Here is a 15,842-nt window from a genome sequence, read left to right on the forward strand (position 1 = left end):
AAAAATAAAAATAACGTAATAATACAGTCTTCGGTTTATTACCAAATTTGCAACTGTCCGTTTTGCCTTTTTTAAATTTGAGCCTCTTATTTAGAACAGAGTAATCCACGATAGTTACATTATTGAGTAACGTTTTACAAAAAAATGTAGAAAAATAACTTTTAAACCTGTTAACATACGAAGGCTAGTACAAATTCATCTACCTTTGTCGTATTTTATTACACTGTTTACGCATCAATTAGCGACACCAGCAGGGAAGCGAAGGTCAGCAGTTATGCAAGAGATAGAGAAAAGAAATATAATGAAAGTGGTAAATAAACAAACCGATCAACGTAAACAACACTGGGACGGTTTTCTTCACCCGCTTCGGTGCGGGAAGAAAAATATAGAGATATAAATCAGGCTCTAAATTTTACACAGATTCGTGTTGGTTTCGCTTGTTGTGTCCCCTTTCTACGGGAACATGTATGAAACCAGCATATTTTACACTAGAATCGTTTGTAGACATAGGAAAATGGACAGGCTGAATTATGGGTCTAAAGGGACCGAGGAACCTGGGCTGCAAAATGTTGTACTCAATTTGGTGGGTCATCACATTGGCATGTGCTGTCCCACGCACAAGAAATAACAATAACAATGATCCCAAATGAACGCCTTCCTGGCCCCGACGAAGATTACGTAATCCTATTGCTGAGAATAAACCAACGTTCAGGTCCTGTCTGCATTTCGCAGGAAAGCTCTACCTGCTATTTCTCTATACTATTTCGATTCACGGAATACCAGTCAACGATCTGAGGTTATTTTTCGAAAAACCAATAAGATCCTCCTATTTAAACATTTATGTTTCATCTTTGACACAAAATTTGCAAAATGCTCGAAATTCGTCTTGATTTCATTTAAACATTTACAAATTTTAATTCCGCAAGCATTTTAGAACTGTTCAACGGACACATTAAACCGCAGAAACGCTCGGAGCGACATCTGTCGGTGGGAAACATTCGTGCAAAACGTTAGTTTTCAAAAGTAACGGTTGGCAAACGAATTAATTTTCATGCTTGTCGGTGACATTCAATATAAAAAATTACCCTCGATACCGTGCAACAGCCACATTTAGCACCAACAGGGGAGGGGAGATCGGGGCGCTGCTGATATCATGTTCGCAAAAATAATAAATGCAATTGAAGCAAACGAATGTCGAAGAAAAGAACCTCATTGCTACAAGCAACCCTTATCTTTATTATCGTCGTTATCGTATTATCATTTACAACACGGTGACACAACACAGATGGTTAGATTGTGTTCTACCATAAGGGGCCGACCGCTAGCCTCATTTGGCAAAAGTGCATAACGGTGCCGCGTGTCGCTTGTGTGTTCTTACCTCGTCTTATCTATCACATCCCCCCTTCCCCCCACCGTTAACGACCTTCCTCCTCCCACCTGCAGTAACAGGTGAAGGTGAATGTCACAACCTCACAGTTTTTGATAAGTGTCGCCGTTCCATGCGATTGTTTGTGTGTATCAATTATCACTAGCAGACATCGCGGAGCGGTATGCCCCTCCCTTTCTGTCCCTACTGATAGTTGGGTGATAGGGCACGGGGATGGTGGTTTTGTTGTACCATTCACGGAACTTATCACAACCTCCGTGATGCGTGCGTTATGCATACACCTCTCACACCGGTCATCAATTAAATTGATTAGCCATAAATTTTAATACCCTTTAGCGGACTGGTCCGATAAGAAAGGCAGAAGGGTAGACAAGGGAGTGTGGCGGATGAAGGCAGGATGACGCGGATTTGGTCACATGCACCAAACGAGCTCGTGCTTGTCATCGTTGAACCGTGCCACTCTAAACGATTGCACTGCACAACCGTTTTGCTCGCGGATGCGTTCGTAACGCACACACGGTAGCGAGATAAAACATTCGGAGACCAATCAATTACTGTCTGCTGTCGATAACCGATGCCACTTCCCAAACCACTCCGTGGGAACGTGCCGAGGGAAGGAACAAGATCGAATGTGGTACGGTTGCTATCAGCTATAGGCAGACAACACCATAATTTTATAGCAACTCCTCCCCTATTTGATCCTTTCCTTTACCCTTCAGTGAAAGAAAACTGCCTAGCATTGCTACAGTGTGTTACACATGATTGGCTCGTATCTTTTACAAAAGTGTAAAGAAGTCAGTGAGACGTAAAGAAAATATGCTCAGCGATCAATATGAGGGTAGTGGGTGGCATGCATCCTTGAACAGATCGTGTGTGGTCGAAGGATAAATCCTTCTTGCGCTACTCGGGTTGTGGATGTTTTCGTTGTGTCGAACTTTTGATAAAGCAGCCATGTTCGACAAAGGGAAGCTTTTTACACGCTTGAGGTGTTTTTCTCCCCCATCACCCAATTATTTCTAATCAGTTTTCAATGGCATTGTTCGAATAGCTGAAAAGATAGAGGAGAGGCAGAGGATTAGAGCATATTGGCAGGGGAGTGGAATATGTGCGTTTATTTTTTTGTTAACGATTCCTAAAGTCATCGATGAACGCCGCGACATCAACCCGTTCGGCGACAGAAGAAGCTCCTCGCGGAGGTGGTAAATATCTCCGATAAGCCGCCGGTTCTTCTTCTTCTTCATTATCCTCTCCACTGTACCCAAGTGTGTTGCCCAAAACACTCCTCTGGCTCCCAGTCAGTGCCCATGGCTTATGTGCAACGGTGTCGATGGTGTGCGTTGATGATAACACGGCCACGAGTCAATAGAAAGAGTGTGTGCAGAGAGACCGGCCGCGTGCGCCATGTGGTGTGTTGATCAGGGAAGCTGAACGACACCCGCGAACGATTTGTGGGCAAAATGGTGGTTGGTGGGGGATAGGAGGGGGTCATAATTTGGTGTGGCTGTATGGAGAAACCCCAACGTCCATTGGGGGGAAAGGTCCTGGTGTTGGTGGCTCGTTATGGTCGCTCTGTCGCTTCACCAAGCTAACCATGACTCGGTGGGAGTGTGGGAGAAGGGTGGCAGGCAGCAGTAGGCTCGGAAGCGGCACAACCTGGACCGGCAACATCCGAACCCAGTACCACCAATCGGTCAGTCCATGTTCCACTGTCCGCGCGTGTACAAGTCAAGTGCGTGACTACGAGAGAGGGGGGTCGTCGCGAGTATTGCAAGTGTGTTCAGATTTCCGTTTCATCTCCCGGAAGAGGGGGGAGTTCCTTTGACATATGGTGCTCCAGGATCTGTTGGTCCTAGATTTGTAAACTAACCTATGAGGCCCAAAGTGAAGTGCGCTATGAATTGGGCCTGTTCTGCGACTCCAGTGATTTTATATTTTCGAAAAGTGACATTACATCCGTTAATATTTATCCTCCGCTTATTGGGAATATCGTATTTGTTTCCTATCAGTTTCCAACTGTTGGCTGATGGTTCTAGCAAAGAGCTACGTTTTCCGTACAAGTATTCATCAATTTTCAATCCATTGTAATGTGATAAAGATGATCGCTGGTGCAGGCCCTCGTTTTCCACATAAAATCTTTTATCCATGAACTGCAACGAACCATGCTGGGTGATCCTCGCCCGAACGCCGACGAAAGTAGTGAAAGCTCCCCCCACCAGCACAACCCACCGGGTGTGTGTACCACTGGCTCGGAAAGTGAAAACATCATGACCGGTAACACCGACACCTTCTTCCCAGAGTGAAGGTTCACGAGTGGTGGTGGAGCAATAATGCAACTCTGGTTGGGGAAGTTTTTTTTTATTTTTCATCGATGCCCATGCTCCAGTAATTGCACAGACCTCTGGGCAGCTTGCGCAGCAGTGGCGCCACAACCTAATTACATACGGCTGTTTGTTGGAACGCCGCATGGAAGTGTGCGCGCTCTTCCGGAAAGCTTGTAGTCTTTTTAACTATTTACCGTACATTTATACGCGCAGCTATCGCGCACTCATAGGTATCGGTAGTGAAAAGTGGTTTGAAAAGATTTTCCTATTTCCACTCTAAGAGCGAGTATTAGAGGACGATACCGTAGAAGGGAGACCAGATTAAAGTGCAAGAGTATAGAGGAATAGCGGTAGTGTTCTGCACAACGCACTGGATGGCGTTATGGCCGGCTGGCAGCGAAAGTTCTTGACGGTGTTCTATGGCGGCTTCGCGCTGTACGGAGTCGCGATCGGTTGGCTCTATTGGAGTGGATACTTTGAACTGGACGGGTAATCAAAAATTATTTATCCTTTCCTCCTCTTTCCTTGTCCACTCGATTAATCAACTGTTTTGATCCTTTTGAAATCGGGGGAGCAACGGTGGTCTACTAACACCAGATACATGTAGCCGTACTCAAAGATGGTTGACTGAAGTCAGCTAGCTTCTCAAGTGCCAATGATGTAATGTAGTGAGGCCCGCGCGCACCGATAAAGGAAAGTACCCGGTTCCCTTGTTCGATAGGAAACATGGTTTGGTTGGCATCACAGGCGGTGAGGGGCGGAGTTGATATTACAGATTTTATATTTTACACCCTTAGTTGCCCCCCGCTCTCCCTCCTATAGCTCTATTGTATGCCGTTATCACAGCTCGTTTAACAATGAAACGAGCGCGGTTGGTGATAAAAGAACGACTTTGATCGTACACCTTGCACAACGCGGACAAATGCACAATCTCTGTTCCCCGCGTGGGGAGATGATGGCCGACGGCGGGTGCATGGCCGGTACTTTATGAAGGTAATAAATGTGCGCGAAAAGGTACACCTCTCGGAATGTCCCCAAGTGCGGAAGAAACCAAACTCCCGGTCCCAATCGAGTGCAATATCTACGAGTAAAGCGAGTTGATTGTGGATATTTGCGGAGGTATTTAGAGCCTTTGCCTTATCTGGTTGCAAAACGCGATCCTTCGAATCGAAGGCCAAAGTCTTTGAAAATGGCAAATTGAAAAGACTAAACCAAACTAAATTTAAACACAAAGTTTAAATCAACAGTTGACGAATTTAATTCACGATAATATAAAATATGTTCATATTTTTTTAAGGTTTGAATTGAGATATTATCCTAAGACTAACCAAGCGTGGCATATCCTGCGTCATGGAGTTTTTCCTACAGCAGACAACGTCCAGGAGTCCCTCTTGCATGACAAATGCTAATTGTCATATGCCTTTTAAACTTTTCCTGCAGGCATTTCCTCCCCGATTTTTCCGCTTCGGCTATCCTGGTGAAAAGCAATGAATATTCGTGTAATTCACGTGCGGGAAGTTTGAAAGGTCAAAAACTTTGTTTACAAACAACTAAATTTGTACTGGGGGCAGCCACTAATTCTTACTCGAACGAGCGCGAGAAACTGTGTCGGTTGGTGTTCTATGTTTTATGTTGTTGCTTCCTTTCGAATTCCGTAACTACCGTCAGCCAGGGTACTGCCTTTCCTTCCCACTCCCTTCCGTATCCTTGTTTTTGTTGGTGGTAAAACGAAGTGCCTACAAACCGAATCTAGGCACAATCAACAAGCACACCCACTCCCACAGCCGCGGCCCCAGTGCCAACCACGCGTTTAGCGACGTTGTTTATTCTTGCCAAACGACCGACCCAGGACACGGGCGAAGAAACCGTCGGATGTTGCATGGTTTCCCTTGTTGTGACCCGGCTATCAATGGGATGGGTTTTTGGTGCACAGGACTATTAAAATGTTTGCAGAAGACAGATTAAATTGTTTTCAACTATGTGGTAAGGAACTTTTCACATTTTGATAAGGTTAACTACCACCGTATGAAATCAGAGTTGTTTGGTGATACATTTGTCCGATAGAAAAATAATCCATTCCCCAATTCATATGCTATCCTTCTTAGAAGCGGTGAACGCGTTGGCTGGAAAATGTCAACCTACACACACCGTAGTCCCGTTGGATGCAAAAAAAAAACAATATCCCCCCGTGCACGATAATATGATGTCCCGTGGCGATACACAGTACGTGCGTTTAGTGCTCGGACACACCTAATGGCCAATATGTCCTTCTTCGTCCTTTCCACACGTGAGGGTACAATCAGATTGTAAGCGCGCGAATTCGCATTTCCATTATATTTTTCCTGCTACTCTCTTTCATCGCGGAAAATCGAAAGCAAATGAGAAAGAGAGTACCAATGTCCATCTATCAGGGAGGGGTTGTAGTAGGCTCTGACCATGTTGCATTCAATGGAAGATGAAGTTTGTTAGGCTTTTAGACGTTTCTACTAGCATCCATACTAGAGTTCGCTCCTCTCGCAAGCCAGACAAGTTTTCGTCCTTGTATTCAGCCCCGCGGTTCGAACCGGAAGTCCGTGCCGGTTAACGGTCTCTCCCAAAGAACCTGGTGCGATTCCTGGCCTGTAGAGAACACGCGCACTCACCGTGGTAATCGTGAGAGTGGCGTCGGTCTTCGTCGTCCGGTGCAAACACGCGCGCCCCTTGGTGAAGAAGCGGAAACCCATTCACCTCCTACCTACCGGAGAGGAAGAGAGAGAGAGATATATATTACGGGGTAGGGTGCATTCGCGTGCGCGCGCGCGTGCCCTTTTTAGCAGCAACACACTGCTTTTGGGTTAGGGTCCCACTAGGATCGTCACCGAGCCCTGCTCTCTGTTGCTTTACTTCCTTTTAAGGATACGCAATCGGAAATCGGGACCAAACAACCCGGGACGCGCGCGCTCATCGTCACATTAACATAAATAAAAGTGTGTTTGTTTTCCACATTTTTGTAATTGAGCAAGTATTTATGATTAGAAAACCTGAAGAGTGTTAGTTTGTGTTAGGAAAAAACTACTGCTAGACTTTTAGAAAGGACCCATGCTAATATCTAAAAGTATAATGCCTTTGCCAATAGAAACACAAAAAAAAACAATGCAGACACAGCCACGCCGGATTCCATGGGGGCCGTGCCCTAGCAGTTCCATGTGTGTGTGTGTGTGTGTGTATGTGTTAGCATCGTAGCAACAGAGAGATTGATGCAGAAGAGTGTCTCTCCTTGCTGAACGGCCGTTTGTTTCCCGTGTGACGTTGTATGAGTGTCACTGTTAGTTTTTTTTTGTTTTTTTGAATGCTCTCCTTACCCGAGAACCGGAGGCGCCCCTTTTTGGGTGGATTAGTCCGGCCGGCAGGACTAGTCTGTTCCGTGTCCTTAGAGCGGTAGGATATACATCCGGTTAGCGTGTCCGCACAGCACCCAACCAACTGCGACACACATTAGGAGGCGGCACAACAAGCGTGCTTATTTGTGCGTACGTGCGTGCGTGCGTGCGTGCGTGTGCGTCGTTGTTTACTCTTCTCCCAGTGTCAGTCCATACCCACCCACCACCTCACCGCTTCAATTGCTTTGTATTCGCGTGTGTAGTGCGTGTGTTGCTACTCATCTCGGTAACTGCTTTGTGTAGCGCGCGTTTAGTGAGTTTTTTTTTTGACACTGGAAAATTGAGAACTATAAAAAAGTTCTTTCAATGAAGAACGCAAGAATCAACTAAATATCGATAAGAGTGCTTTCGAAGGACCAGCAAGGATATAACGTGCCATTTTGGGGTGTGCCGGGGGTGAACATACGCAGACACGATCACCTTCAAACAAAAGCCGTAGGTTACACACAAAGGCAGTGACAAATTGTGCCGGAAAGCGAGTCAAAAATCGAATGTTTTATTGCCCTTCCTTGAAGAACAGCTTTCTATAAAAAGCAAAATTTTCCTCCCCACTAGACGATAGTTTTTCTTTCTCTCTATCAAATATAGAAAATTATCACACCCACCACCACCCGCCCGCCCCATGAACTCTGCACGCACAAACACATCCGGGTGAGATTCATCCCTAACCTCTCTTATTGATGCTCACTATCTCGATGTCCTTTTCCCTTTTCGCTGCTCAAACAAAAAAGGGTGCGGCAGGCGCGGCAAACTGGTGTGTGAGTGTGTGTCTGTGTGAGTGTTTGAACGGAAGCGGCACCTATTTCGCCCTTCAGTAATGTGCAATGCAATAGATTTCCACAGTTGTTTGAATATGGAGTCCTCCCAGGGAGTGAATGAACGGTGCAAATGAAGCAAAGAATAGCAACGAACGTTAACGAAAAAGAAAAGGAACTGTTGATTGCCGAACGGCACGGGTTTTTGATGCCGGGAGGGGATTGATTATCGGTGAGAGAAAATAGTAGCGGCGTCTCTCAACGCTTTTCCGGATGATTGTAACAATAATGATCGCACACACACATATACACAACCATATCCACACACGCTGCTTATCTCAGAGGAAGTTGAGAATAATTTATAATTAATAATTTTGGTTTATTTTAATTGCTTAATGAAATTTAATATAGTACAGTTTTGTGGTACAGACATTTTTTGCGCCAATGTTTCTTTTCTGTTGGGAAAACATTTGGAAACATTTGTCTGCAATTATCTTTAGCCAAGTGGGATAGCTGTAGCGCAACCGGTAACCTTTTCTCCAGTCCCTACTGGTGGTTCTCATATTCGAATGCCTTCCTGATAGCCTATTAAGTACACTTCCTTCAATCTAATATCAAATTTAAATCCTGGGCTGTGGACCAACCAACGCATTTCCCACGAAACTGATTCAAATGTCGAATGTGCGATTTTGTTTTTGCCTATAGCCTGTGCTGAACAGACAGCAGTCCACCCAGCCAAAGACTTAAGTAGTTAAGCCAAGTTTACTGAAACCAGCAGTACTTAATAAATAAGCCCCTCGTATCCCACGACTCCCGTTTTTGGTCGTTGCGATACATTTTTTGCGTGTGTGTGTCTGTATATGTAAATAGGAACGAGCTGTGAATGTTAAGTGAAGCGAAAGGACTAATCCATTACTTTTGGAAGAAAAACGCATTCGGTGAACACCACTGTGTTTTACGACAACTCTACTAGTAGCAGAACTGTTATACAGTTCTTGCCAACAGATCATTCCTGCGGTATATACACCCACTCGACCATTCCGTACTGTGTTCAACGCGATCTGATCTCCGGCACTCTGGAAAAAAGGAGCTGACGAAGACGAAAAGAAAAACAGCGTGGTGGCCGTCAGAAACAAACTGGTGATAGTAGTGATAGTCGGTGCAGGTTACCTTCGGAGTACAAGAATTCAAACGACTTTTTACCATCTGTCGGGTCGGTTAGATCGCATTGTCGGATCATCTTTCCTCTGCCAACACCAAAGCGTGAAGCAGCAAATATTCCGTCACGTCACTAGCGACAGTAGTAACCAAGCGCGTAACGACTGGCGGCAGTGGCAGTCAGGACCAAAGCAACAACTAGCAGATAGGACGAACGTCGTAAGCACGCGTCCTCCAGCATCAGCAGCAACAACTGGGCAGCAACAGATACAGCACCACACCTACACAATGGGCGGATGCGCGTCGAAGGACAAGAAGGACAGTAAGGTGGTAGAGAACGATACGGCCGGTGGAGCGGCGGGCGGAACTACCGATGCCGATGCGGCCAACGCTGGCGAAGGGTGTGTATCTAACTCGATGGTATTTTTGTCGAGGTAAGTGGTGTGCAACGGGCGGCCACAACAGCACAGAGCGCGGAATTCGACCACACACTTCGTTTTGTTGTTGGTTGTGGAACCATTCTGCTCTTTTACCTCCGATGGTTCCTACGGCTCACGAAATAATATCCTACTGCGTCCTTTTTCAACGACAATGTATGATTTACGAGAGATTCTTTTTCATTCGGCGATGAAAACTGTGAAAAATATGTTTATGGGTTTGGGGTTTCCTAAAAAATGCTTATATCCGAGAATTAAACTCTTTGAATTCGTTTTGAACTGGCGTCTTATTTTTTTTACATTAAGAAGCTAAGCTTACTATGATTATTATAATAAGTTTTACTAATCAGCTTAGCCTACTGAGTTCATCACATTATTTGAGATTATTCCACATCTGTCTAAGCGTGAATCGTGACAACAAGCCGTGATGCTTTTGCTAGTAGTTATTGGTCAATAGAACGAACAATTTATCAAATCCTACTAGGTACTGGAAACTTGCTCGATTGAACATATAAGTTGAGCGCGCTTCCACATACAACTATTTCTAATATTTCGGGTGGGGTTGTGTTTTGTTCATTCTTTTATAGAAACAAATCAGACACCATGGTTGATGCTGCAGTTCTGGAAAAGATGGAGGCTGGCTTCGCCAAGCTGGCTGCCTCGGACTCCAAGTCCCTGCTGAAGAAGTACTTGACCCGTGAGGTCTTCGACGCTCTGAAGAACAAGAAGACTTCTTTCGGCTCGACTCTGCTGGACTGCGTCCAATCTGGTAAGTAAACGAAGTGGCAGTGAGTTTTAGCTTGCACGGGAAAAAATAATGGGTCTTACCCTTCCTTGATTTCCTTACTCTAAAGGTTTCGAGAACCCCGACTCCGGTGTCGGTATCTACGCTCCGGATGCCGAGGCTTACACCCTGTTCGCTGATTTGTTCGACCCGATCATCGAGGACTACCACAAGGGCTTCAAGAAGACCGACAAGCACCCGGCCCGTGACTTCGGTGATGTCGCTGCCTTCGGCAACGTCGATCCGACCGGCGAGTTCGTCGTGTCGACCCGTGTCCGTTGCGGTCGCTCGATGGAGGGCTACCCGTTCAACCCCTGCTTGACCGAGGCCCAGTACAAGGAGATGGAGGACAAGGTGTCCGCCACCCTGTCCGGACTGGATGGTGAGCTGAAGGGCAAGTTCTACCCGCTCACCGGCATGGACAAGGCCGTCCAGCAGCAGCTGATCGACGATCACTTCCTGTTCAAGGAGGGTGACCGCTTCCTGCAGGCTGCCAACGCGTGCCGCTTCTGGCCCACCGGTCGCGGTATCTACCACAACGACAACAAGACCTTCCTGGTCTGGTGCAATGAGGAGGACCATCTGCGCATCATCTCGATGCAGATGGGTGGCGATCTCGGCCAGATCTACCGCCGCCTGGTGACTGCCGTCAACGACATCGAGAAGCGCATTCCCTTCTCGCACCACGACCGTCTCGGCTTCCTGACCTTCTGCCCGACCAACCTTGGAACCACCATTCGCGCCTCGGTCCACATTAAGGTGCCGAAGCTGGCCAAGGACTACGCGAAGCTCGAGGCCACCGCCGACAAGTACAACCTGCAGGTGCGCGGTACCCGCGGTGAGCACTCCGAGGCCGAGGGTGGCATCTATGACATCTCCAACAAGCGCCGCATGGGACTGACCGAGTTCCAGGCCGTCAAGGAGATGTACGATGGCATCTCGGAGATCATCAAGATCGAGAAGTCGCTGTAAGGCGTCGGACAGGACGAGTGGTGTGTGTGTGTGTGTGATAGCTGATAAGGTCGTCCGGGATCTCCCACCTCTCCGCCCCGGTGATACATTTGCGGTTGTGGCCGTGTGGGGGGTGTGGATGGTTTCACAACCGCGCCACCGAACTCAATACCACCAACAAATCTCTCCCCCTCCCACCCTCAAAAATCCCTCTACCAACAACCACTACTGTGTAGCCCAACAACCCGCTCCGTTAGGTAACATCTCTATCTAGATTCCTAATGGCGAAGATAGGTTGTGTGGCCCACCGCTTTTCCATCCACTCACGGTGTGGCACACGATCAGACACGCCCAAAACCACCCTACCTACCACTCTTGACGTGTGTGCAGCACACGCGACAAGAGCAACAGGCAGCAGTGGAGCCGAAGGATACACAAAGTGTAAAAGAGGAGAGCACACCGACGGACGGGGGCAGACGGGCTTGCAAAAGGCGGCTGGCTTGGTGTGCCTCATCCGTCCCATCGCTATCGTATGGTGAGGGACTTTGCGGCATGAGCGCACTTTACAGCACAACACACATCATAGCGAAGAAGACAAAACAACAAAAGCATAATATAGTAGCAGCAGCAAGCCCGGAATATATGCAAGCCGAGAAAAGGATGTGCGCTTAACAGCAAGCAGCATTTTTTCCTCTCGAAGCAGTCAGATCAGATGGTAGAGAGATCAAGAGAGCGAGAGAAAAAAAAAATAGATCCAATGGAGAGAAAATGGATAAATGAATGAACAAAAAAAGAGAAACACATTTAATTGAGTAAGGCAAAAACAAGAAAGAATAAAAAAACAACAAACAAAACACTAAAACAATCCGTGATCCATGGTGTACTAATTTCGTCCTGAATTTGTACATAAGAAAGAAACCGCATGAAGTAACTGCCCTCGTTATTTTAAAATAAATTCTCATTCGAAATGTTATGTATATTTTTTTTACTGTGTAGGTGTTATCCAAATCATTACAATCCTGGTAAAATCCAAGTAGCGGTCATTTTGACCGCGAAGTAATTTTCGTAAGTCTCGAAAATGGCTGAATATTTAACCCTGCTTTGCATAGTGAGGGAAATTTCAATCATAATATCTAGTCAACAAAAAAAGGTACTCAAAACCATTGTACTGTAAATTTGTTGTTGCTGGAAACATTTTAAGCGACTATTGCGTACAACAAAACGCAGTTGTCAAAAAATAGCAAACATCACTATCAATTACCAGGCATTAATTACATCACCCTAATTTATTTAAAAAAAATAGAAAAAATCATGCAAAGAAGGGTTAAAAAAGGCTTCTCCAAAGTTTCATTGGAAACCATGCATTTCAGATTTTTCTGTTCGACCAGTAGCGACAATCATTTTCAAGATTTTTTGAATCCTCAACGGCTGCTTTGTTTTAATTTGTTGATTTTTTCTGAATTTAAATTCTTCTTATAAAATGAAATTTGGGAAAGAATTTTGATTCGATCCAGCGATGTTTGTACCGATCTAGAGGAATGATGGAACATGGATAATAAAGCAAAAATGCCAAAAGATAGTGGCTAACTGCTAACGGATTCGAAAAATCTGTAAAAAAAGAGGAAATTATAACATTTAACTATTACTCCAAAATATTCTGGCAAAATTCTTAACCAATGTATGCTGGGGTTAAAATCGCTTCCTCTTATTTACGGTACGAAAACGATGCGATAGAATGCGGAAGCATTTAAATCGTGCAATTTAATCAGACGATTAAATTAACTATTTTTTAAATGTATGAATTATTAAAGCACAGCAACAAGCGACATTGATGAGTCGAATCTATGTGAAACCGGTTTCTAGTGACGAATTTCGATGTAATATGAATAAATTAAAGGTAGTGTTGTCAAGCACACGCTATCGCTGGGTAGGTGGAAGCTGCATTCAAGGGAATTTTTGCATTTTGATATTCGGCTCATCCAATATCTACTACAAACTGTATGAAGAGTGGTCAAAAACCAGAATGGTCAAAACTATTGTGATCAGTATTTCCAACTAACGGTGAAATGACAGCATGTCGTTCACTACCAACATCTGTTTAGTATACTTAATTTGTCGAAAAGCTACCGAAACCTGTTTTCGATCTACCCCCTCCACCGTGCGGTAAACAAAGATAGTTAAAACATAGCAGCAAACGCTCAACAGCGACCGAATGGGAGCATCATCACATTTGGTGTTTGAAGTAGCTCAAGGAAGGTTAAAAGCGTCGCACAGAGTTTATTCCCGTCACAACGAGGATGCGAATTTCTTTCACAGTATTCATATTCGCAGCAGCTGCCGTGTCACGCGGTGGTTGTACTCCCGTAGATAGTTCAGCTCCCGGGATAGAGATCTTACCGGCAGGTTTGCATAAAAGTCTTTGAGTAAATCCTAGCTTTCGTCTGTGTTATTTACATGTTTGTTTTCTCCATAGCCTTTTCCGACACCGATCAGCCAAAGTATGTTGTTGTGGGTAATTCAGAAAGTACGTATGCTGTAGAGAATCTGTTTCATTACCTTTTATACGCCTAACGAAGCATGTTTGGTTTTCTAGCTGCGCCCAGAATTGATTTAACGGAGAAAGTTGTAACGAGGATCCAGTCGCAGCCAAAAATCCAAGAAACCAGACCCGCCGCGATATCAGTGCCCCAGTACCAGCAGCCGCAAACCAACTACCAACCACAAGCATCGTATCAGGACCGATCAATTTATCAGCAGCGCATTTACCAACAACCCGTTGTATATCAACAATATCCATATTACCAGCAACAATCCGTTTATGCACAACCGCAACCCGTATATCAGCAGCAATCTGCGTATCAGCAGCAACCGGTGTATGCTCCAACGCCATACACGCAACCGAGTAGCGCCCAATACTACCGACCTGATAGCCGTCCAATGTCACCAGGTAAGCAATAGAATGGTTATATAAATCAGGCTTACATTGTAAAACTGGAAAAACAAGTTTTACTACCTTTAGAAACTAACAAAAAAATGGATACTAGATCAGTAGGACAAGCTCCTGAATCGAACGAAACTGATTTCAAAGGACGAAACCAGTTCGGGTTGAATGAATACGGAAATTCGGAACCAGCAGCGCATTGTGCTATTAATTATTTCTATGACATCATTTCAGGTTTCCTCGACACAGTTGCGATGGCGTTCGGTATAAGGACCGGAAATAGTAGTCCTTCTCAAAGCTTGCGTGTGCCAACCTCCCCTCTATCACTTACATCACTGTTGGGTGGTGCGTTACTGTTATTAAGAAGTAACGAATAGCAACGTTCATCGAAAGAACTAGTTCTCGTGTATATAAGTAAGCAAAGAACTGGAATAAAGAGAGTTGCAGTTTAACCACCGATCGAGCAAGTCGTGTTTATATTCTTCCACACAAGTGTAGTTTTTCCGAACAGGTTATGGGCCCAGCTCCAACCATGGAGAAGGCGAAATACAACATACCGCTTTTCAACGGAGACACCAATTTCGAGAATTGGTGTTTCCGCGTGCAAACGGTTTTGGACGCGGAAGGTGTGTGGAATATAGTGTCGGCCGAAGACATAAAAATCGAAGAACCAGCATTCGCGAAGGCAGACAAAAAGGCAAGAAGCCTTATTGTAAATTTCCTTGCCGACGAATGCCTGGAAATCGTTAGGGAAGCGACCACGGCCAAAGAAATGTGGTGCAACCTAAGCAAGGTATACGCTCGAAAATCGGTAGCGAACCAAACGATTCTAAGGAAGCAACTCGCGCGCTTACATATGGCCGAGGGAACATCGATAATGACGCATTTGCGTGATTTCGATGAGCTGGTTCGTAAATTAAAGACAGCTGGGGCGAACCTTACGGATGGAGATTTGGTCTCGCAGCTGTTCTTAAGCCTGCCAGATAGCTACGATCCGTTGGTGACTGCTCTGGAAAACATGCCAGAAGCAGAACTAACGATCGAGCTAGTAAAACAAAGGCTCCTCGCGGAAGACCAAAAACGTAATATACGTGGTGAGAAAAGTGAGCGCGAAACGTCGGCAGCCTTTATCGGGCAAAACCATAAAGAAGTGAAAAAGTTTACAGAAAAGTGCTATAACTGTGGAAAAGTTGGACACTACAAACGGAACTGCCGAAGTAAACCACAAAAGTGGAAGAACAATTCGTCACGCACGTGTTTTATGGTTGATTGTGCAGAAAAGGAACGAGATGCATCAATGTGGTATGTTGATTCAGGTTCAACAGAGCATATCACGAATGAGAAGAGTCTGTTTAATAAATTGCAAAGACTTCCTGAACAAGTTACAATCGCTGCTGTGAAGGAAGGGGATCTCATTACGGCCACACATGGTGGTGATATAGATGTTTTTTCGGTTCCAAATATGGGTCCACCGGTTTTTATAACCATAAAAGATGTCATATACATGGAACATGCGCGCGTGAATTTATTATCAGTGATAAAGATGGTGGAAACCGGGTTGCAAGTGATTTTTCAAAATAATAAAGTGAAAATACTTCGCGGTAAGACCATCATCGCAGAAGGTGAAAAGAACGGAAAACTGTATAGTGTCAAATTTTATAGAGACAGATCAAAAATTCTTTTTGGTGG

General features: G+C 45.1%; 1 protein-coding gene across 5 annotated transcripts in view; it reads left to right on the plus strand.

Moving 5' to 3' along the window:
- LOC131265972 (arginine kinase 1) overlaps positions 1 to 12,098 on the plus strand; it is a 33,958-nt gene extending 21,860 nt beyond the window's left edge. The window contains exons 1-3 of one of the 5 annotated variants that reach the window (XM_058268290.1): positions 9,329 to 9,474; positions 10,065 to 10,246; positions 10,332 to 12,093. In XM_058268290.1, coding sequence (XP_058124273.1) covers positions 9,329 to 9,474; positions 10,065 to 10,246; positions 10,332 to 11,233 — 1,230 coding nt within the window. In that variant the 3' untranslated portion in view covers positions 11,234 to 12,093. Of the gene's footprint in view, positions 1 to 9,328; positions 9,475 to 10,064; positions 10,247 to 10,331 lie in introns of those variants that run through there. The other 4 variants (XM_058268291.1, XM_058268292.1, XM_058268289.1 and 1 more) reach the window with 4 other exon arrangements.
- Positions 12,099 to 15,842: the final 3,744 nt, after the last annotated feature.

This window comes from Anopheles coustani, chromosome 2, assembly GCF_943734705.1.
Source record: "Anopheles coustani chromosome 2, idAnoCousDA_361_x.2, whole genome shotgun sequence".
NCBI classification, from domain to species: Eukaryota; Metazoa; Arthropoda; class Insecta; order Diptera; family Culicidae; genus Anopheles; species Anopheles coustani.